At 37.1% G+C, this 26521-nt stretch overlaps 1 protein-coding gene across 10 annotated transcripts in view; it reads right to left on the reverse strand.

Annotated features, from left to right (window-relative positions):
* The window catches only part of NEK10 (NIMA related kinase 10), a 113464-nt gene that overhangs the window by 67316 nt on the left and 19627 nt on the right, over positions 1 to 26521 (reverse strand). For all 10 annotated transcript variants that reach the window (XR_009745411.1, XR_009745410.1, XR_009745412.1 and 7 more), the window contains 12 exons: positions 25764 to 25988; positions 25137 to 25276; positions 24301 to 24362; positions 22103 to 22180; positions 19368 to 19432; positions 18506 to 18608; positions 18273 to 18401; positions 16998 to 17135; positions 15601 to 15646; positions 14909 to 15030; positions 14608 to 14710; positions 5368 to 5443 (listed from right to left, as the gene is read on the reverse strand). Coding sequence is in view for 7 of the 10 variants with exons in the window: in XM_061464986.1 (XP_061320970.1) it covers positions 5368 to 5443; positions 14608 to 14710; positions 14909 to 15030; positions 15601 to 15646; positions 16998 to 17135; positions 18273 to 18401; positions 18506 to 18608; positions 19368 to 19432; positions 22103 to 22180; positions 24301 to 24362; positions 25137 to 25276; positions 25764 to 25988 (1287 nt within the window). In the remaining 3 variants the exon portion in view is untranslated. The remainder of the gene's footprint in view (positions 1 to 5367; positions 5444 to 14607; positions 14711 to 14908; positions 15031 to 15600; positions 15647 to 16997; positions 17136 to 18272; positions 18402 to 18505; positions 18609 to 19367; positions 19433 to 22102; positions 22181 to 24300; positions 24363 to 25136; positions 25277 to 25763; positions 25989 to 26521) is intronic.

Genomic DNA, 26521 nt, shown 5'->3' on the forward strand with positions numbered 1-26521 from the left:
CTTGGGACCTGCCTGCTGATCGTGATGGGGATCAGCATGTTGGCACACACACAGACTGTGTGCTACCCACAACCATTTTGTCTGATCTCAAAAGTTAAGCAGAGTCAGGTTTGGGTCTTGTCTGGGGTTAGACGACAATATAGGGGGACCAAGAGGTTTTCCCCAAGGCTGGACAGTCATGAGTGGCAGGGTGTGTGGGACAGTATGGGCAAGTATCTAGTCCACTGGGCCCCTCCAGTGCTTTGGAAGCATCGGAGATGGCAGGCAGCTGTACAGAGTCCCCAGCAACAAGCTGCAGAAACTGCTGAAGGGGACAGTGAATTATTTTGAGCCTGGTGGGCCCATGGCACTTCAGGCCACCAGGGCAGAGATGCAACACAGAGATGGACTCATGATCGAGGGGTGGACTTGGCAATGGACACTATTGCCCAGATTATTGACGAGTGTGAACACTGCACACAGTCTCTCCTGCTCTGGAAGACTGTTACAAGAGATGGAGCCTGACATCATGGACCAGATGGACTCAGCAGCTTTATAGGGACTGGTCCATGCACTTAGATAAGAGTGATGGTATATTGAAAATGTGGGATCTGAGCATGACGTGAATGGTATGGAATAAGGGGTGGATAATGTCCTGGGTTCAGCAGTAGCAGTCATTTTTTCTCTTTCTTGGTAGCTGGTGCAGTGCAGTGTTTTGATTTTCGGCTTGGGAACAGAGCTGATAACAATGATGTTTTGGTTTGGTCAAGGACTTTGTGAGCCTCATCCTCTGCCAGGGAGGAGGGGAAGCCAGGAGGAAGCAGAGACAGGACACCTGACCCAAGCTAGCCTAAGGGGTATTCCATACCACAGCACATCATGCCCAGGAGGTAACGGGGAGTTAGCTGGAAGGGCTGCGAGACTGCAGGGTTGGAGGAGGCATGGGGTGCTTGGTCGGGCTTGGGGGGGCGAGTTATCGATCGGCTGGTGGTGAGGTGTTGTATTCTCTTCCCTTGTTATTTCCTTTATCATTGTTCTTCTTGGCGGTAGCAGTAGTGATTTGTGTTATACCTTAGTTACTAAACTGCTCTTATCTCAACCTGTGGGAGTTGCATTCTTTTCGATTCTCCTCTCCGTCCCTCCGGGAGTAGGGGGAGGGAAAGAAGGGGGAGAGTAAGTGAACAAGTTACCTGACTGGGTTTAAACCACGACAATCAACTAGATCAGGTTGCCCAGAACCACATCCAACCTGGCCTTAAATGTCACCAGGGATGGCGCATCCACCACCACTCTGGGCAACCTCTGCCAGTATTTTACCACCCTCATTGTAAAGAATGTTCTCTTCCCATCCAGCCTGAATCTGCCCTGTTTTATATTAAAACCGTCATCCCTCATCCTGTCGTAACAGGTCCTGATAAAAAATCTCTCCCTGACTTACTTATAAGCCCCTTTTAGGAACTGAAAGGCTGCAGTAAGATCTCCCCAGAGTCTCTCTTCTCCAGGCTGAACAATCTCTTGATCTGTAGACAGAATGTCCCCTTCATAAGTTATAATCCCTTTTGTGAAACAAATAAATGGCAGATATATGTGAAAGGAAACATAATTCTCTATAACCATGTACAATTTGCAGTGTTTCTTCTGAGAAGGCCTTTGAGACAGCAGGATAATAAATACTGCCACCACTGACTTGGAGCAGATTGTTTCTGGTGACTTATTAGCTACAAAAAGACTTCAGAATTCATTACCAATTCCCTAAAGCAGTCTTTTCTTCAATTTATAATGTATTAAGTATAAACGCATCCATTTAATACATTTGATATTCTAAACATACACATTGCTGGTTTTTTTAATTCAACAACATAACCGATTGAAAAGAATTTAATTAGTATGATAGTAGGATGAAATCGAGTATGAAGTAGAATTAAAAACTATCACAATTACAAAGCATACTCATATAAGCCCCTTTCTAAACACAAAACAGTGTCTGATAGTATTTTATGGTGACACAGTTTTAAAAAAATTGCATTAGCAAATTTATTCATTCAACCCCAAATACAAACATGTTTGATGCATACAGTGATATGTATAGACTATATTGTCTGCTCCAGGAAGGGTGGGTTCCTTCTCAAACTACCCAGAACTATTGACCTGTCTATTCAGAAGAAAGCTATTTCTTGCCACTCTAAAATGACACAGCTCTTTCTCTTCCCCTTTTTTTTTAATGCAGGAATATTGCTGCTCTTGGTAAACATGCATTACCAATATTTTGATTATTTTATAGCCCTTCACATCCACTTAAATCATCCAGTCACTTAAATCAATCAGTACAAGCACTGATCAAGTGTATAGCCTCTGACTTGTCTATATGCTTCATGACTTGTGTTAAAATTCTCAATCAGTTCACCTCACTCCTTGAGCAGGTTTCTATATCAAAAAGCCCACTGTCACACAGTTCACCTCACTCCTTGAGCAGGTTTCTATATCAAAAAGCCCACTGTCACACACAGTACTAGCCAAGTACCCTGAAGGATAGCATCCAGTGCATTCAGCAGCTTGCAAAGCCTTTTTAACATTCTTAAATTATTATGACTGTGGAAACTTTAATGCTTTAGCCTGTCATTTTAGATAATACTCAAGCATACATTTTAAAAACAAAAACATCAGTAAAGTACTCTTGTTCTCTTTTCTGACTGCAGACAGGCAAGGATCACTGCTTCCATGATTTTGCTTGTGGAACAGAACTGACAAGTAGTGTCCCAAAAGGCCACTTACTGAGAGACTAAAACATGCAAGTAGTATTTTCTCCTCATGCTTACATCCAAATAATTGGACAAAGAGGTAGAAAAAGAAGTGCCAAGTCTTAGGTCTGATATGAACTTCAATACACAAACACAGGGTATAAATGATAATAAATGTGGTATGAACAAAGATAAAACCAAGACAATAATAATTAAAAGAGTATTTCAATCTACAGAACATTACTATCTAATAAAAATTTCCTACAAAATGTGAGAAGACCCACAGACATCAGTGGCAGGTTTGGAAATTGACACTTCTAAAGACTAATCTAATTCGCAGACAGTTCACCCATAACAGTTGTTCAAAGGAGCACAATAACTTCTTGTCAACAGCTTCTCTGCCCGAATGTGACTAAACAAAACAAATCAATTATTTCAGAGGAGCTGAAAACCATAGCACATAACTAGCTACACCAAACTTTTGCTACACTTAACCACCCAAACTATCACTCTGCTGATAGCACAGTGATCAGCAGTGCAATCTGCTGATACACACTATGCTATGCTTCAAACATATCACCGTGCTATGCTTCAGGAGTATTTTGACTGCAGCATCCCAGTTGAGGCAGCCTCCCAAGCAACTTACTTTTTCTCACTAAAAAGCAGCATAAGCATTAGTCTTCAAGGTGTAATATACATTACAAGGACTCACTCTTGAAGCCATTTTATGATTTCATGATTTCTAGGGATTGTCAGACATTATCATTCTGTCACTAGGAAATTACAAGTAGCAATCTCAAAAGTGGCAACATGAATTACATTCGACTGCAGAATACCTGAGTTCTTGACTCTCTCTTTGAATTCAGAGGAGCCATCAGTAGCTCCCCCAGTAGGTTGGAACTTTTAACTACTTATTACAGCCACATAGGCCAAGCAATCTTGAAAGTATGTGGCCATCACATGTGGTCACCACAGCAGAAAAGAAGATTGAAGAAGACTGACATCAAAAATGCCTGTAAACTGCTGAGAAACATACTGTCAGTGCCTCAGCCAGTGCAGTGGTCTTACAAGAAATTTAGGATGAAAGCATTTCCAGTTTTTACTTAGGATATAACATTCTAACAGGTTTTTCTGCTTATTAGTGTGTATTTTGTAAATTAAAAATTCTGATGAAAACAGGAAACAAAATTATACCCTCCATGCTGTGCAACATTCTTGGTTTGTTTATGTGTCATTCATTGTAGTTTTCTTTTTCTATTCCCTATGCCAAATAAATTTCACTTTATTTACAGGAGCTAGAAGTGGCAATTTATAGTAGTGGGAACAAGAGAACCAGAAAGTCACTAAAAGAAGGAAACCAACTTCTAACCTTAAGCAAGCTCAACACTGAGTAGAAGCAACAGAGTGACCCTGAAGAGAGAGAACAGCAGCTGTACATAAAAAGGCGTTAAAAGAATCTGGAGCAAACCCATGCAGGAACAAGGAATATTTGGATCTGCAAAGCTTCAGCTGAACATATTGCAAACATATTTCCTTAATAAAGCAGTAGTTAGGGTAGGGTTGGCAAAGTTTTAATTTTGCAAATGGAGAGATCCAGATTAGCAACTCCTTAATTGATTTCTGATGTTAGCATTTCAATTAACAGAAACTTTCAGCTCAAATGGCAGGGCCAGAACACATCAACTTCTATTAGTTGAATACTGAGCTTGCGCTTGCCACAATTTGGATTTTTACCCAGATTACATTTGCTCCCTTTTGTTCACAATACCATAACCTCAATTAACAGGCATGTTTGCTATTTATCCATCATGCAACACAAAAATCCATACTCTGACCTGACCACAATTACTTTTGAGAGAACCTGATATGCATATAATACTCTCAATTGTGTAAACTGTTTACATATTGAGGAGAACGTTTGGATAGGAAATGCTTTGTATTCCATGCTCTTGAGAAAACAAAACACAAGGCAGTAGTAATCTAGGAACCTAGGTAGCTATATCAGTACAGCAATTTTTCACAAAATGGTTCCTCGCTTTGGCTTGCTTGCAGATGGGATGCCAAAGGAAACTGCATCTCATTCAGCAGACTGAATAATGTATTGTCTAAGGCAAAGGTTTAGAGCAGTCATTTATGTATTTACTAAGCTTAAATTTCAAACAATGTGTGTCGTGCTTTTCCACCATTGAAAATTTCAAACTGCAGAAAATATTTTTTTCAGTTCATTTACTAAAACCAAATGCCTACTGATACAAAACAAATCCATTAACAAATAGTTCAGAAGGTAAACTGTCTACACATAAAATGTAGCTGAACATTGAAGCCACAATTACATTAAAAGCCTTTAAAATTAATTTCTATTGTTTACATATATCTTTTTAGAACTTGAAAACACATTTCTTTAAGTGTAAAGATGGATGAATGAGTTACTACACAACCACAGTTACTTCAGTTTTGCACCAAGTTAACCCACAGTAACCACCATAGGCAACAGAAAAACAGGTAGGCAACCAACTACTTACTGCATAGTAGCTGTGGGTGGGCAGCTTGCACCTTACTCCTTACTCGACTGAAACTTGTCTGCCTGCTCAAAAAAGTAACCATTAAGATGGATGTCACTGGACTGGATGTTGTATGCAGGTGTACTTACCATGAGTACAGAATGGTTCCCACTACAGATGCAAGTTTCCCATTTTCTTGCTTTTGCTTTGCAAGACCAAAGTCAGCTACAATAAATAAAAAAGATTCAGATGTCAATAACCACCCTCTCTGCATGACAATTGGTGCTCATCCACAACACCTGAAAAGTTGGGAGAGGGTGGAAGGGAGGTTTGGTGTTTTTGTATCATCTTTTACAATTTGCAGCACTGCACCATACTGTCTTCCTATCTAAATATTAATCAACAACTTCTGTTTGAACCAGGCCTACGAGCTTTAAAGATATTATAAACACACCTCTGATCAATTGTAATTCAAACTATATGACCAGTTTCAGGTTTCCATTGATATATTCCAATAAACAGCATGACAATTTTAAATATCTAATAAGCAGTGATCTAGAGACCAAGTTAATGGAAAAAATTATGTAATGAAGTTAGTAATGATTTTGCTTTCCTTCAAATTACAACAGCTAGGAAGGACAGACTTTCAAAGGAGTTTGGCGAAGGTCTAATACCTGAACAGTTCATGCTCAAAGATTGCTTCTGGAAAGAAATAATGGTGAATTGTAGCCTTACCTTGTGACAAAAGCTGCAGATTTCGAAGATTATGTAATTATGTTAATATAAGCGCATTTTGTGTAATTAGCAGGTAGTCTTTCACAAAACTGCCACACACAATCGTTAGGGATTATATTTTTAATCTCAATTCCCTGCAAACAGTTCATTTTTTTCAATTCAGTACTCTACGGCTGCCTCAATGCAACAATGCAGCTAAGATACATTGCACAGAGAGTAAGAGGAAATCATTGTGCTTGTTAAAGTCTGTTAATAAATCTTGCATTGTAATACTACTTTGGAAGTAGGAAGATTTGTGTGGTAAATAATATTGTTTAAAATATTTTAAGGGTCCTGTTCTACTTGGACAGAGCCCACAGCCCATCCTCATTCCAATTGTTCATGCAGTGAAATAGTTCACAAAAATTTTAGTTCAAAATGTTTGTATTCATAAAAAAAAAAAAAGCTGCAGAGCAGAGGAAACATAGGTAAGAAAAAATAGTTTCTGTTTGCTCTTGCTCAGTGGGAGCCTCAGGGTCTGAAGAGGAGAAGATCTCTTATTCAGAAAGGGACTTTGATAAGAAAGCCAAATGTAGATACCCAGGCCACAGGTCATTTTTTTTAACAAAATGTTCAAAGAAGAACTAGCTCTGCAGTGCCTGGAAGATGTAGGTAGAAAGAATGCTAAATCAACAGGATCCCTGAGAAGCCTCCCTGTTGTCTTTGAGTTAAGACATTTCACTCCAGGAAATATTAAGCCCCAAAGGACCAGAGGTTTTTACAATGTTGATACTTCCTTGAGTTAATAGGGGTGAATCATTCTACATTCCCTTTTTCATAATCCTTCACATAATAGCCTATGAAGAAAGGGTATTAAGACATTACATCAATCAATAAATTAAGTTCCTGGTACTTGAAAGATTTAGGAAACAAAAGAGGAAAGCTGGACATCTTGTTCCTGGAAGTAGTCTATTTTAATACAACATTAATGATTACCTGGAAAAAAAGAAAGCAAGGGCAAGATCAGCCAAAGGGGTTAAATATACTGTCTGTCTTTTAGGCTCCGATTCTCAGAAATGGAGGGGAAAAGAACATTTCACAGGCAATAACTTTTTTTCCAAATTCTGCTAAGCCATCTTGCTAAGAGCAAGAAGCTCTTAAATACAACTGACACTGCCAGAGCTAACAAATGCAAAGCACGGGACAATCAGCTTCACATCAAACTACTGATCCCAGTGTCTTGTTTTGGCTTCGTTCTCAGTTAAAATCCCTTCTACATGCTGTTGGGCCAGTTGTGTTCCACAGCATAGTCTTTAATCCCTGCATATTTATAAGTCAGAGTTTGTTCCATAGTAAAAAGGTATGCAATTTTAGACAAATTACACCTCTGAGATACTTTTCTTTAGCAGGAAGGCCTTTGTTCAAGGCCAGATTGGGCAGGACCTTGAGCAATATGGTCTAGTAGGAGGTGTCCCTGCCTATCGCAGGAGGGCTGGAACTAGATGATCTTAAGGTCCTTTCCAACCGTTAGCATTCTATGATTCTATAAACATAAATGATTTTTCCTAAGCCTTTTCAAGCCCATAATACAGAATTGAATGAAAAGGAACTATATCTTGCTAATTAAATTTCTTTTTTTAACTTATTTAGGCATCTGTCTCCATCTTATAAATTGCTCTACAACTTTTAATACTCCAGGATTCTTTATTTGGCATTTGATGCCAGAAACTGCTACAATAGCAAACAAATAAAAGAAATCATTTCTAAGAACTGCAAGAGACCTGCATTCCATATTATTAAATGAAAATGTAACCAAATATAAAGATGATCCCTATTAACTGGTATGCGCTGTTTCAGTTGTGAACTGAAGCTTGATTGATGAGGACCCATGGTGGCAATTCATATTAGGCAATTTCCTGAAATAGCTTCACACCATACCACTATGTCTTTTAGAAGCTGGAATTGAATTGTGAGAGAAAGAAAACTCAATACTTGCTCAGCTTTTTGTGAACTTTACCCAAGTGTCAGCTTTTAGTACAGAGAGAGACCTACATAAACCTTAGAGCTGATCTAGTGATTCTTATGTCATGACCTGATTGGTCACTTCTGAAATTCAAAATCCTACTTGTTAAAGAAAATATTCTTCCTGAACCATCTCAGTTTACTACAGTTAATTCATCCAGTGGTACCTTTTGCATTAAGGCATAGCTCTTAAGTACAGGAAAGGGCCCTTCTTCAGAAACTAGACCTTATCAATTCACACATATCTGTGTGAATACAGATGCATCTGGACACGAATTTCACCAGTTTCAGAATGAAATACAAAACTTACAGCTGCCAAATATTTTCCTGCTGCTTCCATTCTCACAGAAAAGAAAGCAATCTACCAAATAACAGAAGTATTGTGAGTACTTACTGGAAGGAACTATATCAATGCTGACAAATCATGATAAATATCAGTAGAATTAAGGTGGCCAGAGAAAAATGGAAAAGCCCTTAGAGAATCATACTCAGAAGGCCAGTAAAAGCTTTGTAAACCAGTAAATGAGATAAACCAAAAGAAAGGCTGGTAAAAGCAAAGAGATAACACAAAGGGAGAGCCACCTAGCTGCTGACAACATCAGGATGCAGAAATACATGCTGAATCAGTTCATTCAAAGAGAAAATTATAAACCCATTCTAGTGATCCAGAGCAAGATTCTATGAGAAAGATGTGCTAGTAACTGCCATAAAAAAGATGAGTCCTACCCCTCTCTTGAACTGTTTTTGGAAAGGAAACCAGCTCATCTGGCACTTGTATCTTGATGAGTCTAGCTCAGCCCTTTTTCTAGGCTAGCTTCACACTGCTTTTATCTAGTCCAAGACCAGATACTGCAGTCCTAAAATCATTGAATTGTCTACCACTTGTCACCCTCTCTATTCTTGCAATGCAGGAATAAAACTGGCATTAAGAAGGCAACTCCCTCATCCCCCCAAAATAACAAACACCCCCATTTTGACTGTTAGGTCGTCCCACCTTCCTGAAAAGTCAAAATCACTCCTTTGGGAACCAAAAAAAAAAAAAAAAACAAGCAGACAAACAAAAATAAAAAACACTGCTTATTTTGTAGCACAGATGAAATAAAACCATGTGGAAGCAGTCTTGGCACTTTAATAGCAGCAATGGAAAGATGTATCCACCATTTTTAAGTCTGTTCAAAGACAACAAAAAACTAACAAACTTTCATCATTACAGGGATCTTTATAATCTATGACTAGACATGCAATTTTGACAGTAATTCATTACTAATAGTCATATCTCCTACAGCATTATTATATTTGACTAGATTTTGCACTGTGATTGTAAACATTAAGCCTTGAGGGTTTTTTCCTCTGTATATCAGGAACCTAGAAAACCAAACATTTGGGGGTTTGATTTGAATTTTGTTGTTGTTGTCGTTAGTTTTTTTGCTTGGTTGTTTTTTTTTTAATTCATCAAAAAATAGTCAAACAATCCTGCAAGATGATCCTCAAATAGGAATTAAAAAATTGCACTAACTGGTGAAGTTATAATCCTCTAGATTCTGAAACACCCTTCTTCACTCGTTTTCACACTTACATACAATTTGTTCAGGGTAAGTGATAATGAAGTACAATTATTTCAGAAAACATTACATGCCAGGGGAGAGAGCATGAAGGGAAGAAAGAAGTATGAAAATAATGTAGGCTGAATTGACTAGTATCCTAACCTGCTACAGAATGATATATTCAACTTTCATCTCTGAATCACAAAAACCTTCTAAATCTTTGCAGTTTCTTAAAATGAGTATTTTAGGTACCTGCAATAGATTTTTTTCTCTTTTTTGACACAATCTGTTTTTTCATTTGCCATTTTATTTCCCAAAGATTTCACCTAGTAGGTTGATCTTCTACAGTAAAACCAAGAGATTTTACAGGTACTGCATCTTAACAGCACTGATCTCATTCCCTCAATTTATATTTCAGCCCTGTTTGAAAATGCCATTATTTTTTCCTAACATCAAATGTGCACATGAATACCAAAATCAAAGCAATAAAGGAGCCTGAGTGGAATATCAAATTCACCACACACATGAACTTCAGACCTACTCAGATCAGATTTTTGGTGTCCCAACTGAACAGATTTTCCTTTTACCCTGATAGGCTCATAGTAAGAAAAAATCATTTTGCTTCTCTTCCACAAGTTTGCAACCGTAATCAAGGAAGTTTGTCAGCAACTTACTAAGTTACAGTGATCTGAAAGATTAAAATAGAACTTTAATCTTTTTTTCTATAAAAGCATATCCTAAGATCAAGATAATTTACAATTTCACCAACAGTAGGACATACTTATCCTATTCTTTTCCATTAATAGAATGGGAACAGAATTAATTTCTTATCATTCGCAAATGCACCATGTAGCTATTCTACCATACTCCTTTCTGTGTGCTAATATCAGTGCTTTGTAAACTCAGTCTACTATCTGTCAGTTTTGTGAAGCTTGTAACTTCTGCACTAAGAACTAGCAACTTCTGAACTAGATCCACATCTGAACTGAGATTTGTAGAAATGCAATTGTGCTATTAATCCACCAATAGAGTCCAGAATGATTGATTTACAATGTGAATGTAAACAAGTGGAAAATTCCACTGAGCCTATTATGGAAGCTTTGAAAATTAAGTACTAGAAGCATTTCCTTGGATAGCAATTCTCATAATGAAAAAGAGTTAGATGAGCCATATAATCTGTAAAAAAAAAAAAAAATAACACTGATCCAAGTGACTCAGGAAATTAGTGACTAACACACAATAGACACTAGTTAAACTTTACCTCATGGCCACTGCTTCTTTGGCCATGGCACAGAATCAAGAGCCAATAGGTCTTTTAAAAAGTGTACCCAGCAAACAAGTATTCTCAGTTACAAAGTTAACAGGTAGCTTTCTTCAAGCACCCAACAACTCCTTGAACTTTCCAAGTCTCATTCACTTCACCATTCTGACACTTCATGCTTGCTGGCTATGATTAGAAGAATATCAGAGAGCTGAGTTTTCTCAAAACTATTATTCCGCTTCTACACAGTCCTGGGTTTCGGTTCCATACATATCCTCTTTGCTACTGTTGTATCATTACAATTATAAATATTAAACAGAGCAAGCCATCCAAAAGAGCGTATGGAACCCTTCACAATTCTCCTTGATATTAGAGCTGAAAGGTGTCAGAGTGATTCCACACGGCCCTAAAGATTTAAATTTTGTCGCAGCTAGATGACACTGAGGAAAAGTGGTTATCTACACTCTGCTGTTCTGTCCAACAAAAAGATGCAGCTATGGAGCTCTAGACAGAAATAATGCTGTACTAGAAACAAAATTCATCTGCAGTAAAATACAGCTATGATGAAAGTACATGTGCATTTCCAGTTCAGAAAACTGTAACTTCTCAATGTCTACTATGAAAAGGCTGGTCAGATTAAACTGACAGCCACAGATAGTATGGATTCAATGAATCTCTGAAACCCTAAACAAAACAACTTTCCTTCAGGCTGTGCCTAAAATACTATTTTGTGTGTGTGTGTGTGTGTGTGTGTGTGTGTCAGAAATGATAAATCAGACATTTAGCCTGACCAGAGATGTACAGTTTTGTAACACGTTTCTACCAATTTAGAATGACAAGTTTTACAAAATTGCAGGTTAGGTGATTTAATACTTATGTTTTCACAGCTTTTGTAGCTCAACCAATTACGATTAAATGCTGTACCAACATAAGGGATGGTTGTTATGGCCCACTTCCTATCAAATTTATGTCAGAGATGAAACAGAACAGATGAGTAGGGTTCCAGAGAACACATAACAACAGCATGCTTAAAGTTCTCTGCAGCTAGAAAGAGATCTTGTATCACCACTGGCTTGGCTAGGATCAGATTGTAAATGTCTGTTTCCATTTGCAACAACACACAGCTTAAAAGAGCCTGAAAAAGATTGGGATAATTCAGATGTAATTGGCAGGTTTAAAAGATGTCATGGGAAATGCAAAGGAAGTTATACAATCTTCACAGTAGAACAAAGTACCTGCTGGGCTTAGGACTTCCACTTGCGTCTTGCCTACTTTTAAAAACAAAACCATAATCAAAAACCTGGATAAGGATAGCATCTGATCACACACAATACATAAGAAAAAGAAAGTAACAGTGTGACTATACAGATACAAAAATTCTTCCCACTATTACCTCATATATTTTTTCTTCAGTCAAACCTATAAAGATTATATCAGAGACTACCACTAGAAAAGGCCCCTCATAGCTTAATCTTACATTGTGCCAAGCCAGCTGCAGGCTTTTTGCCTATATGAATACTAGTTTTCAGCTACCTTTCACCATAGGTCCCTGCCTACCAAGTTCTGCTGGAATTGTTCTACAGAAGCCATGTGTAGAACATCTCTCCATGAATTCAGAACAAATAACCATCATCCTTCAGCAGGTTTATTTTTTTCTGTGCTGACAGCAAGGTGGGAATGTCTCCTACATTGTGCACTCCTTTCCTTTTCAACCAATATAAACTCAGAAAATGTATGAGGTCTTCACGAGATTTGGAATGTGAGTGGCCCAGTTCTTACACAGCGAGAAATGCCTACCTGTGAGTCCCAGAAATTTCTTAAAGCAGTTCATTTTTGGGGCCGCTGCAAAGCCATACACAGAACGGAATGAACCTTAACCTATAGAAGCACTTTGCTCCAGTCTATTGCTCATTTTATTTTTTTAATCAAAATCTACAATGAGAGTCTAAAACTAAGGCACCTCTCTAAATAAAACATTTGAAGAATGTTTGTTACAGAGCAATAAGCTGCCTTTGTTATATTATTCAGCCTGCAGATTTTCATAGCAAAAGATTAACAAGAGTTACCACTTCCAGAAGCACGGCTTGAGGAAAGAAAAAAGAAGAGCAGTATTATAAGATATACAAGCTTCTGCTATAAAGCAAAATAATTCGGACCATCAGAGGCCATATTTTAATTACACAGCTGCACAACACTATTTCATAAATAGTCCTATTACTCCAATTAGATCAAGACAATTTTTGGACAGTACTGAAACTGAAAGACCAGAAAATTGAAGTTGGTTTCTCTTTAGAATGACTGTGAAGCTTGCAAACACAGACCTACAGTTCTGAGTATATTTTAGAGCAGACCTTCTCCTTTTATAAAAGCTGACAGGCTAAACTCACTGCAGAGGCAGACTTAAGATTTCTCAATATTTGAGCATACGCTTCCAGCATCATCTTACATTTTATATTAACTTTCATCTAGAACCATCTGAAATTCTCAAATACTGTGGAATATAATTATCAATGTATGCTGGTAATAAATAAAGTACTAAATAAACTGTTTAAATATTGCAACAGTTTTAAATCTATCACTGTCAAAATTATCAAAATAAGCTTCAGTTCTTCCAGTTTCATCAACTTCTGTAAATCTTTGACAGAAATATAAATGCTTTTCATTGGCTATTTTGAGCTTACATTTGAAAGTACATTTACACGTCTTTACACATAGACCGGACCAGAGACAATGTTAAGGTGTTAAATCAGGACAAGAGTGCCCCTCAGTGGCAGTTTGTTGATACAAAATACAAAATATGATACACATACAAAATTTGATATTTTCCTTTAAATAATATCCTATTACTCAGGGACAAGTGCTCCATTAAATGACCTACTTTCAAAACTGTGTTATCACTAAGAATCAGAGGTTTTTAGCACATACGGTTTAATAACAAATGAATTTGTATGTGTATCATCAGCTATAAATACTTACAATAAGACAACAGTTGCTAAATATATTTGCCTATTTTAGCCAATGGCTTTTTGGTTGGGTGTGTGTATATGACTATACTTCCCTGTTATTTTTAAAGAATAGAGATTGATTTCTGCATAAAGACTTCTCACGACAATTCAGCAGTATTCAAACTGTTTATTTAGTTCTGTGTCATGAGCAGTAAGAAAGCATGCAGTAGTGCTTTGAGAACTTTAAAAACTATAGTATCTGAAGTGGCTGTAGGGCTTGCTGTGTGTACCAAGTTGCATTGTTTCACTCAAAGAGTAAAACTTTGTCATATTTTGTACTGTTCACACATATACTGCTTTCAAAGCCTATCCTGAGACCTGCCTAGGGTCCTTCCTCCACACTGTGGAGGTTCTAGAAGCATACATCAAGAATATTCACGACCACAAGCTTAGACAAATAGCACCTTATTGCAGCTGATCACTGGGGACAACTGATGGATATTAAACAATTTCATGGTACAACTAGAATAGAACAGATGGTTGTTATATTTTAGTATGTTCACTAGGACTTGTTATCTGAAGTTGATTATCTAGATATTCTTGATGATTTAAATAAAAACAGGCCTTGAAGCATAACTATAGTCTATTTTTTTAGGGCTAAATCATCTCTGTCTTATTTGACACACGTCTGTAATAAATATAGTTGTGGCTGATGACACCTGGTGACAATGATCACAAAATTTTCATTAGCAATTATACAACAGTATAATAATGCAATAATTTACTGGCTTCCAAGTATGGCGACCAATGCCTGGAAATCTGAAAACCTCTGAGAGTTTCAGTGAAGAAATTCTACTCACACACATCACGGGAAATTCTCTTTAAGTAAATAGCTCTACTTACTAATTGTAACTTTGTCTTTATCCCCCAGCATGACATTGTTTGGAGTGAGATCTCGATGAACAATCCTTTTCTCTTTATGCAAATAACGAAGAGCTAGACAAAGCTTAAAAACAAACAGAAAGGGCCTCATTAATATTCTTAACTGCAACCTAGATAAAGGCACATTAAATTAAATTAAAATCTGATATTAGTGCCTGATATAATAAACATTGTTTTGTCAGTTATTAGCCTAACAAATATAAATGGTGCTACTAATTTCATGCAAAAAAGTCCTGATAACAAAAAGAATGGAGGCACTTACTTGGATAAATATACGCCATATTCTGTCTTCTGTAAAGTGTTGTTGCTTTTCTTTCAAAGAGTGAAAATGCTCTCCCAATGGCACTCCCTCTATGAGCTCCATGACTATGTACAACTTGTCATCTACATAAAAGAAAATGAATTAATAGATTATATTTATAGAGAAGGCATTTGACAATAGAATATTTGAGGTTTAAATATATTTTAAAAGCTCTTTTTACTTTTAAAAAAGAACTTGTGCAAATATATTTAATCACAGTTCTATTCCTTGTTATTCTTTTTTTTCCCTCAGTTTATATCACAGCAACTATAAGGAATTCACTCCATGAAAATCACTCAGTGGGCACATGTATGTAGCTAAGTCTTTATACAAAAGAATCTGAGCAATCTATATCATTCAACTAGTCACTATAGCTTTTCTCCCTACATAGCAGTCCAGGTGTAAATTTTGGATCTTTATCAGATGAGAATGATGCTTTCTACATGTTTATATTGCATCTAGTTTTACTAGTAATGTCTCATAACTTTTTCAGTTTTAAAGGAATATAAGCCTGTCTGAACTGTAGCAGTTCTTGAAGAAAGTTTTATCATTTATTGCTGAAATTTGACACATTCCTTTCAAGTTGCGTTTTCATTTTATATTTCTATTTCTTCATTATGTATACTGTGGTAATTCTCTGCATTTATACTTACTTTCCAAGAACGTTCTATAGTACCGTACAACATTTGGATGATAAAGCTACAATGAGGAAAGAAATGTAGATGTTTAGAATGATTAAACTGATGGCACAGTATTCATAATGGTTAGCTGCATACTGGAATGAAGGATTCCAGAAACTTTTCTATGAACTGCAGTGCAGTAAACCTTCATTATTATCCCAAACAGAGAAGCATTGCACATTACAAGAACAACCAGGAGGAAAATACAGCATGATTCCTATCCACTCTTCCCTTAATAATTGAAAGAGTAAATGAAGTTTGAGTTTGCAATGACACCTGCATCAAAGTATTGGTTTTCTTAGCCTAAGAACACTAATGATCACTCTGGGGGTTTAATTTTCAATTACAAAAAATCCCATCTTCTCCTTGTATTTTAAGCCCCAGAATTTATTAAATGGAACAAAGACTCATCCGTTTTCTATCACAATCTTAATTTAAAGAATCCCTGAAAAGTTCAAATACCACCAACACAGGAAGTAAGAATCTTTACTAACAGGCATCTGTTCTGCTGCTAATGCTGCAGTAAGAAGGTTTTCAAATTGACAGCATTCAGGTAAAAGGGGCCAATATTGCAGTGGTCAGACAAAAATAGTAACAGCAGCTGGAAGCACTGCAATATAGAATCATAGAATCAACTATGTTGGAAAAGACCTTTTAAGATCATCAAGTCCAACCATTAACCTAGCACTGACAAGTCCCACTAAAATATGTCCCTGAGCACCACACCTACAGGTCTCTTAAATACCTCTAGGGATGGTGACTCAACTTTCTTGGGCACTGTTCAAGTGCTTGACAGTCCTTTTGGTGAAGAAATATTTCCTAATATCCAACCTGAGCCCTTCCTGGCACAACTTGAGGCTGTTACCTCTTGTCCTGTCGCTTCTTACTTGGGAGAAGAGATCAACACCCACCTCACTACAACCTCCTTTCAGGCAGTTGTAGGGAGTGAAACAGTCTCCCCTGAGCCTTCCTTTCTCCAGATTAAACACCCGTAGTTGCCTCAGCTATTCCTCATCACACTTGTGCTCCAGGCCCTTCACCAGCTCCATTGCCCTTCTCTGGACTCTCTTCAGCACCTCAATGTCTTTCTTGCAATGAGAGGCCCAGAACTCAACACAGGATTTGAGGTGCGGCCTCAATAGTGCCCAGTACAGGGGGATGATCACTGCCCTGGCCCTGCTGCCACGCTATTGCTGATACAGACCAGGATGCTGTTGGCTGCCTTGGCTGCCTGGGCACAAGCTGAGTCAGCCAATGGTCAGACAACACCCCCAGGGTCTTTTCTGCCAGGCAGCTTTTCATATAAGAATTCACAGTTAATAATGCTAACAACAATGCTCACACATGAAACTAGAGTTCATGAGACATACCTGCTCTTTGATGATGGTTAATTCAGAGACAATGTTCTTTACACTGCTGTCTCTGGTTTTTTTGTCCTTTCCAAATGCTGGACTGTGTAAATTGACTTCCTTCATTGCTAGGAGATTTTGTCCATTACACTTTCTAACCTGTGAAAAAATCAAAACCCTTGTAAAGTTAATATAGGGTGGAGATAGAAAGGATATTATTATGGCTACCAGATCAGTTATTAGAGGCCAAACCTGACTCACAAAAGTTACAATCCTGGCTTTTTCTGTACATGATGTGATTAGCTATATGAACTGAGTCCTACAGTACAGGTAAGCAGTACACTTTGTGTTTGAGGTAACATTATCTGTGGCCAGTATTGCCTTTCAGATAAAACATGCTTGAATTTCTATAATTTTACACAGATTATTTACCTCTGCAATAGACAGAAATTCTGTTTGTAGAAAGGAATTAAGAGAAAGTAAGAAACCTAAGAGATACATTGGTCAATCTTACAAATACAAGAGGGGGCAAAAAAAAATTACAGCAAATACTAACAGCAGATCCACAAAGGCATCTTTGCATCTGCATTCCCCTACTGAAATTCAAAGGATGGCTGTCACGGCTTAAGCCCAGCCAGTAACAAAGCACCATGCAGCCATTTGCTCACCCCCTACTTCTCCCCTCCAGCCAGGATGGAGAGGAGAATCGAAAGAGTGTAAACCCCACAGGTTGAGAAAAGGACAGTCCAGTAACTAAGGTAGAACATAATACTATTAATAATAATAATGATAAGAGAAATAACAAGGAGAGAGAATATAAAACTAAGAGGGGAAAGGAGAAGAAAAAAGAAGTAAACATCAGTGATGCATGAAACAATTTCTCACCACCTGCTGACAAACACCCAGCCCAACCCGAGAAGTGGTCTGTTCCTTTCGGGTAACTCCCCCCAGTTTATATACCAGGCATAACGTGCTGTGATATGGAATACCCCTTTGGCTAGTTTGGGTCAGGTGTCCTGTCTCTGCTTCCTCCTGGCTTCTTGTGCCCCTCCTCACTGGCAGAACATGAGACTGAAAAGTCCATGATTGGGGTAAGTGCGACTGGGCAGCAACTAAAACATCAGTGTGTTATCAGCATTGCTCCCAGACTAAAGCCAAAACACAGCTCTGCACCAGCTTCTGGAAAGAAAATTAACTCTATCCCAGCTGAAACCAGAACAACAGTATTGCCTAAAAGAAGTATTAGACCCACTCCTCCCCTCAAACCTGTAAATTAATACCAAAAGATAAGTTTACCTTATATACGCTTCCAAAAGCTCCACAGCCAAGGTGCTCTAAAACTGCATAATTGCCTATATGTTTTGTAGGTGCCTTATTCTGATTCATGCTCTCAATACTTTCAGCAATTTGCTTGAATTCATCTTCCTGGTTACAAATTAAATTACAAGTAAATAAATAGAAGAATGTCATGCCTTTCTTGTGCTAAGAAAGTGCAAAGAATATAGCTTTTTACAGAGGTTTTTACTTACCTTTAATAAATTTAGCTTTGATACCAACTCTTCATAAGCACTGATATCACGCACATAATGTCCAATATCAATGAAGATTTCAAACAAGTCAGTAGGGAAAAGTCTACAAAGATTTACATTTTAATTTACTTTAGAAACAGTGTATAGTGGCTATTAATGTATAGCATAGACTTTTCAGTGTTTATTATTTCAACTTACTTTAGAACGTGATAAATAATGCACTTTATTTTTACTGATCTATCCAGATATTAATCCTCTAACATTACATAGGAATGATGGTATTCTAAGGAAAAAAAAGTTTGAAGGTTATGGTTACCTATGCAGAGCAACCAGGTCCAGTGGAAGGTGTCTCTGCCCTTCCAAACCAAAACATTTTGTGATTCTATGATTACATACACAGAAGTTAAAGGACCTATCAAAAGTCAGACTTCAGTCTCCATTGTTTGGATATTTGTATGCCAGATGTCCAAACAAATGTAAACCTTTTTAAAGTCAATCCAACTCCCAAGTTTCCAGTAATTTTTGTGTTGTTTTGTTTTTTTTTCTTCTAGTATATTATGTTATACTTGCTGTCAGTTTTTCTGAGTTCCTTCTTGTAATGCATAGGAACCCCTAAAGAGCTAGGTTCTCGGGTATGCATACAATAGAAGTCCCCTCACTGAGCATCTATATCTTGTAGCTTTCACTGATAAAATGCAGGAATGGTGAACTGAAACTCTGTGCAGGACAGAATTTGCCCTATTTCTACTATTTCTTCTGGTTGAAAATAAATAACATTTTAAAAACTTGTCTTTCTGATTGGATTTACAACTTTCAAACAATTATCTTAAAAGGAGCTTCACAAAACATTTTGTTAACATACCTTTTAAAGATATGCCGATTTCTTTCCATACTGAAGAGAAATCTCAGGGCTCTGAAAGCGTAACACTACAGCAGGAAAATACTTCAATTAATGAGAAATTTATACATAATTGGAAAAGCCATTGATAAATGTCAAGGATTCCTCTTGACGTCACATGGTGGTAAACTTTGTACTTAAATGACTAGACAGATTATGATACTAACCTGATAATGAAGAGAGTAAAAATGTATTAAGTTTTTCCTGTAATTTAAAAGTAGGCAGAGCCATTTAGCAGGAAAAAAAAAAAAAAAGGGGGAGAGGGGAGAGGGGAGAAAAAAGTGGGTGACTAAAGCTATAGAACAGGCTGAGGAACATTTAAGCCTTAGTCATCTTTTTTTATTTGTAAAGTAAGTATGCTTTTACACAACTCATCTTTAACCCTGTTTACCAAGAGTCAAGAGTATGGCACATGTATGGCTGACCAAACAAAGATGATGGTATAAAGTAAGCCAAAGTGAAATAAGGTATTGATACCTGAAACAATGCAAATAGTAAACGCCTCTAGTATAGTTTAGAATTACTTTATTGCATCAGTGACTAAAACACTGCTACAGTCCAGTGTGATAACCCCTATTTTAGCAACGGTAACCGTGTCTTAGTGCTAACTGCAGAATTAATCCCCATGTTAAAAAAAAAAAAAAAAAATTCAATATATAGAAAATGCATTAGATGAAGGAAATAAAGTCCAAATGCTACTGATGAAGGAAGCCAGATACCTAAAATTTTACAGAAAAGGAATGTATGTTAATGCTGCTACAAAGCTGTCTCTTTTACAGGCAATGTTTCTTTTTTAATCCAAAGTATATTCCCCCATCACAAGAGAAGACTGGGATGTTATGATGTCTAACATTCCACTGAGCCTCACATCCACAACTTAGCTGTACAAAATAAACCAGACTATCTGGGCCATAGCTGCTACCCTGAAAGTCTTTCATTTTAGAGACTACACATAGATCTTACTGTAGAAAGCCCATCAGTGAAGGGAAATGATAAAAAAATTAAAAATGAAATTGATATTTTAAACAGTGATTAATATTCATCTTTCTCACACTAGTAGCGTATGATTTATAATTAACATTCTGTATATGGTGTTAACATTCTAGTACTGTGTGTGTACTAGATTTATAATTAACATTTGTTAATTTGCTTCAGTTAAGGCATAAGGATTTTTATATATGGTACATATGCAGGACAAATGACTGATATCACAGTTACCCTTAAAATAGTGAAGTAAGATCACTAAGGAATTATGGCAGAAAGAAGCTGAAAATTTAATCATTGAAAACACAAACAGTGGAGCAGTAAAGAAACCACACTGGCACTGCAAGAATTCTAAGAAAAATACCTATGAAATTCAAAAAAGAGTATTCCAATAGCTGCAGCTGTACTGCACAGCAGTAACAATGATTAAGGCAATACAGATAACAGGGTGAGAATCTGAACAAGCTTTTGTGAAAAAATACATTTCTTATTGTTTGCCTGAAACAGATTTTGTTTTCATATGTGACCTTTGAGTCCACTATTAATTCACGCAGCTTAATATTTAAGACAACTACAGTTGCTTATTATCTTTTGTGATTTAATTCCAACACATCCTGTTGGAATCTAAACCACGGCAGGCACAATTAAGCTCCTTGCAGTTGTATGAGGCAACTGTAATGAGCATATGCTCCAGTTTATTAGACTCCATGTTAGTTTCACTTAGCATCTAAGGAGATTTTTATTCATCTCATCCTTAAGCTGATTTAACTGAAATGCACTATCAAACCTCACTGCAGAAGAAAGGTACCTGCTGCACTGAACCTGCACTCCAACCCTAATCTAGAACTGGAAAGAGAAAGATGTCACTACAATGAGTTATTTTTCTGTTTGTGGAAATGCCTTTTCTTGCAATCCAGGTATGTCTACCTGATAAAATAGGTGAGTAGCTATTTAGCCCTGTTAGTTTAGGGCTACACCTGAACAAAGAGCAGGTGAGAAACAGGGACCTGACTGCATTCATCTGTGCTAAGGACCTCACACTTGCCCAGAGAAGGGCAACTGGAGCAGCAGCAGTTGTGCTCAACCTGGAACCCTAGACCACTACTTTCCTACAGCTTAGACACCAACATAATTTCACAGGTGGTGGAAAAGAGCTATCAGATAATTACCACTGATAACCTTTAGCCTAAGTTGACACAAACCAGTACATTTATGAAGGTATTGCTATGCAATCCCAAAAACCATTCTCATACTTATTAGCTCTGTATTTATCCTACATTTAAATTTGCTCTACTTCATGTGATGTTTTCATGTATTTTATTTAACAGCAAGATTCTTCAGAAAGAAATAGATATTAGTATAGTGTCAAACCTACAGTGATTTTCAATGAAGACCAAGACACTAAAAAGAAATTCTGATGCTGTACAGCCTGAAAAAATGGTGGGAAGGCTATCACAAGGAAAATACTCATTTTCCTTTACACTATATGAAGTGCCAGAAACAAAGTAGATCAGAACGCAGCACCAGAAATTGAGTCACTATTTAACCTGGGACATTTGTTATTCCAGGTTTTGTTTTGTTGGGATTTTTTCCACCCTTTAAGTAAGATTATTTTTTTTACTGCACTTTCAAATAAATTTAGAATAATAAAAGAAAAATCTCAGGGACTGTTTGGGGCTTTCAATATGCAATGATAATTGGATACAGGGAGCTACCTGTAATAAATTCGCGTTTTCAGCATTTCTTTCTTTCTTTGGCAAAATCAGCTTTGCTATTGTATATATTCCATTTGCCTATAAACAGAAAAAAGTCAGTATGTATACATAGCACACAAAGGAAAAACAATGTTACTTCAGATAAATCAGAAGCTAATACCAACTGACAAGTTCTCAACATCCTATAGCACACCTAAATTATAAGCTCAAAGGATTTAAATGTATATAAGAATTAAGTCATCATCACATTCAAACTGATACTGGAAAGACAGCTTGCAAACAGATCATGAAGAAATATTTGTGTCTCTAGAGGTGAAGGAATTGCAGCAATAGATAGATCTGCCATCACCATGTGGATATTTTGAATTGCCAGAGACCAAAAATCCAGTCTCAATAAATAGAAACTGGAGAAACACCAGAACTGATAGCCTGAGGAGTATGTCTGTACCTTCAGTAGGATTTTGTGAAAACCACCCTGTATTTCAGCTTCCAATTTCATGTAACCATGTGTCTTCCCCATTAATGTATCCACTGTGTTGGCTTGATAGATGGGCACTGGCAGATTTATAGTATTGCTCCCAGTTGCTTGGCAAGCTCCTTGTTGAAGACTACTCTTCTCTCTAGCTGAGTTGAAGGGAACCAGCACAATGTGTCAGCTCTGCAGAGGCTCTGCTGCAGTTCCTGACATGCTTTCTTAAACAACCCATGAAGATAGAGTTAAACTAAGATTTCAGGCTGTGCAGTAGAGCCATTGAGTCATAAACACATTCTGCCCTGATACCAGAATTGCTGCAGACTACTCCTGAAGTTGTAAGTTGAAAAAAGAACACAGGATGAACAGGTAGAGGGCAGACACAGCAGAAGCTAACTTTGCCACTGTATGAGATAAACCTTTAGAGGTCATATTGGTTGACTTTTTCAGCACATAACTGAAAGAGGTGCAAATCTTCCTCATCTATCTGCTTTTAACCTGAGTTCCTTCATCTCACTCATCATGGAACTCTCAAAGTTTCATTATCACAGAGAAAGAAGTAGGATTAAAATTAAAGAGACTGTTGTAGGGTGGAACTCCAGTTGAGATGAACATGCTTGAAGCTATGTCCTGACCTGAAAGGAGCGCACTGACTGGTGTTTTGACAAATGGGGAGATCATTGTCTTTTAACAGGATAAGTGGGAGAAGTTGAGCTTGGAACACATTTTTCCAGCCTGCATATTGTCACATCAATTTGTAAGACATTTACTGACACCACCATTGTCATGCACTGCTACAGCAATGCAGAAAAACTGTATTAAAACCAGCTTTTTACTTCCCAAGTCCTCCAGGAGTTATATTATTTTCAAAAGTTACCCAGTTTAAATAAGTCTAAATGAGTATGGTTATTGGCAATTGTAGTGCTAAAGATATACAGAAAACACTTCCTTTTATTTTCCCCAGACTTACTTCCATTCCTTTCCTCTGAACCAACAGTTTTGATATATATGAACTTCTTTCCTGGTCATATATAAGGCTTTTTGTTCTCTTGATTCCCCTAGGAATACTTCTAACTGGGTTATAAGCTAACTTGAAGGCTTTGATCACCAACATTTAAAGTATGAGAGCTGGCTACAGCTATGAACTGATATTAATGTCCTATATATGTGTGTCTTTGTCTATGTCTGGAATACACACCAAGGATTTTCAGAATAGTTTGCAGAACCATAGGTTCTAGCTGATTTAAATATTACATTTTAAATGAGGTTTAGAAACACAACCCTGGGGATAGAGTGCAGAAGCTATGGCAGAAATAAATACTCTGAGGAAAAGACAAATTGTGAAACAACAATGTGCCAATATAAGCTCCACAGATTTTGTTTTAATAAACTTCATGAAATTCAGAATTTTTATTTCTCAGTTAATTCCATTATTACTCTTATTTACTCCTATTTTGAATATGGCAAGAGCATGGCAAGAGATGCCAAAATTAACCTTGTCTGAATAAGGCTGTTTATTCTTCCAGCTAGATACATATGTTGATGTCTTCTGCCTATGTCTCTGTGTGCAAATGTATAAAGAAACAGAGATACTAAAGTTATAGAAAATCATATTTTCCAATACCTTTCAAATGCATATTGTTAATCAAATTATGGCAACAAATTAAAACAATTAAGTCAAATTATAAGCTCTAATGATTTACTTAATTGAATAACTTCTTCTTACCTGTACAACCTGGTAAGAGTTAGTCTCATTGAGCACCAGCTCAGTAATTGCTGCACAACAGGCTAGAATAAAAATTCAGATATAACGTTTAGGGCCAGATTCAAACAGACATTCAGATAGTGTGGTGGGTTAACATTAGCTAAGGGCCAAATGCCCGACCAGCTGCACATTCACTCTCCTCCTCAACACACCGATGTTTTAGTTGTTGCTCGGTATCACTTACCTCAACCAAGGACTTTTCAGTCTCATGCTCTGCCAGTGAGGAGGGGCACAAGAAGCCAGGAGGAAGCAGAGACAGGACACCTGACCCAAACTAGCCAAAGGGATATTGCATACCACAGCACGTCATCACCAGTATATAAACTGGGGGGAGTTACCCAGAAGGGCAGATCACTACTCAGGTCGGGCTGGGTTTTACATACTTTTGATTCTCTTTACCCTGCCCAGGGAGGCAGAAGGAGGGAGTGAGTGAGCAGCTTCATGGTGCTGAGTTACCAGCTGGTTTTGAACCATGACACATAGTAAATTTAAATAGAGGCAAAAATATGATGAAATAAAAATTATCTCAGGCTACAGAATTGAAAACATATATATATGTTTGAGATATGTTTACAGGTGAAAGAAATCTTTATGTAATTAGTACTTCATCCTTTACTTCTTTCTAGAAAAAGTGTGCTTTTTGAAAACATGTGCTGGCATTGCACATTTGGAAATAAACACAGCTGACTTGGTGCTCCTGCTCCCTAAAGCAGGTATCAAATCTTACCATTTCAAATTTGAAATATTTATAATACCTTTGTGCACACATGAAAGAGGTTTAGGCCATATAAACCTACCTGCTTGAAGGGAGAAAGTATTTTCTTGCATCTCATCAGGACTCAAATCATTTGACAAATGAAAATATTGTATTCTCCGTGCTGCATTCGCACTGGATAGACTTCCAACTGAAGAGCAATCAGAAACAAGATTTCTGTCCCTGAAAGAAAAAAATCAAAACAAATTGCAGTGTAAAAAAAAGACTTAACATACCTTTGTTAACTGTTTCTGAAGTTCTAAAGATTTAGAGGTTTTCCACTAAAATAGCTAATACACTTTGAAAAATCAAACAAGCCTTTAAACATAAAGTTCCTTTACCACATTCATCAATTATATGCACTATTCTAGCGCATGAAATAGGTGTCTGATTAATAGGAAATCTAATTAGGCAGTAATGACATTTATCATTACTCATTGTTTATACAGTGAAAACATTAAAACCATTTTAGATAACAATGAAATACGCATAGCTGAAAAAAAACACTAATTATTCATTATGTTATAAATAGCTTCATAGTTTCTGCAGACATCACATACAGCTGAGCAACACAAAGATGCTACTTGATAAAACAGCACTTGGTCAAATATATCGTAAAATATTAAACTGTCTCATACAATTGCCACAATGCTGAGGACTGAAAACCTACCCCTGTAAAATATGAAGGAGCTGTTTGATTCCACCCCAAATCCGGATTTCCACACTAGTCTCAGGATCCTCACAAACCTGTACCAGAATCCAAACTATACTCCATAGAAGTTTGATATGATCAGAATGGAGTAAACTGAGCAAGACTGGAACTCCCTCATACATTCTTATTTGCTCTTTCACCTGTGACTCTGCACAGAGGAGACGTAACAACTCTGCTGTAAGCCTAAAAAAAAAGAAATCATCAAGCACTTTTAACAATAACTCCATCATTACTTCATATTGTCAGTTAGCAAAGGGGAAAAAAACCCACAGCAAATGTTGAAGAAAGAACAGAGACCTCCCATAATAACAATAATAAAAAGCAAAGGAGTTAAGGAAACGTGCTTAAAGTCACAGTAAACTGTAAAAACACTGTAAAAATAAAAAAGAAGGTCAACTTTCAGGAGGGATAAATTTATATTTACACTGAGTTTGGCTATCAGCATAGGCAGCCAAGCATACACAGCCAGGATGGGAGGTGGCCAGGTGGACTGCAGTCATCTGAGGTACCACCTTCTTAATGGCATTAATGCTACCAGGAGCACTGATGGCATTGACTTGTAAAGTCTGTCTACGGAATTAGAATAATTCCACAGATAATTGTGATTCTTCTCTAGTATGTTTTGAATACTAGGTTTAGAAAGGGGATTGGATATATCATTTCAATATTTTATACAAGATTTTCATTAACTTCACCCCAATTAAGGTGAACTTTGC

Source organism: Pezoporus flaviventris, unplaced genomic scaffold (genome assembly GCF_033815535.1).
Source record: "Pezoporus flaviventris isolate CSIRO_AGI_PZ_B2104156 unplaced genomic scaffold, CSIRO_AGI_Pfla_v1 ptg000037l, whole genome shotgun sequence".
NCBI classification, from domain to species: Eukaryota; Metazoa; Chordata; class Aves; order Psittaciformes; family Psittacidae; genus Pezoporus; species Pezoporus flaviventris.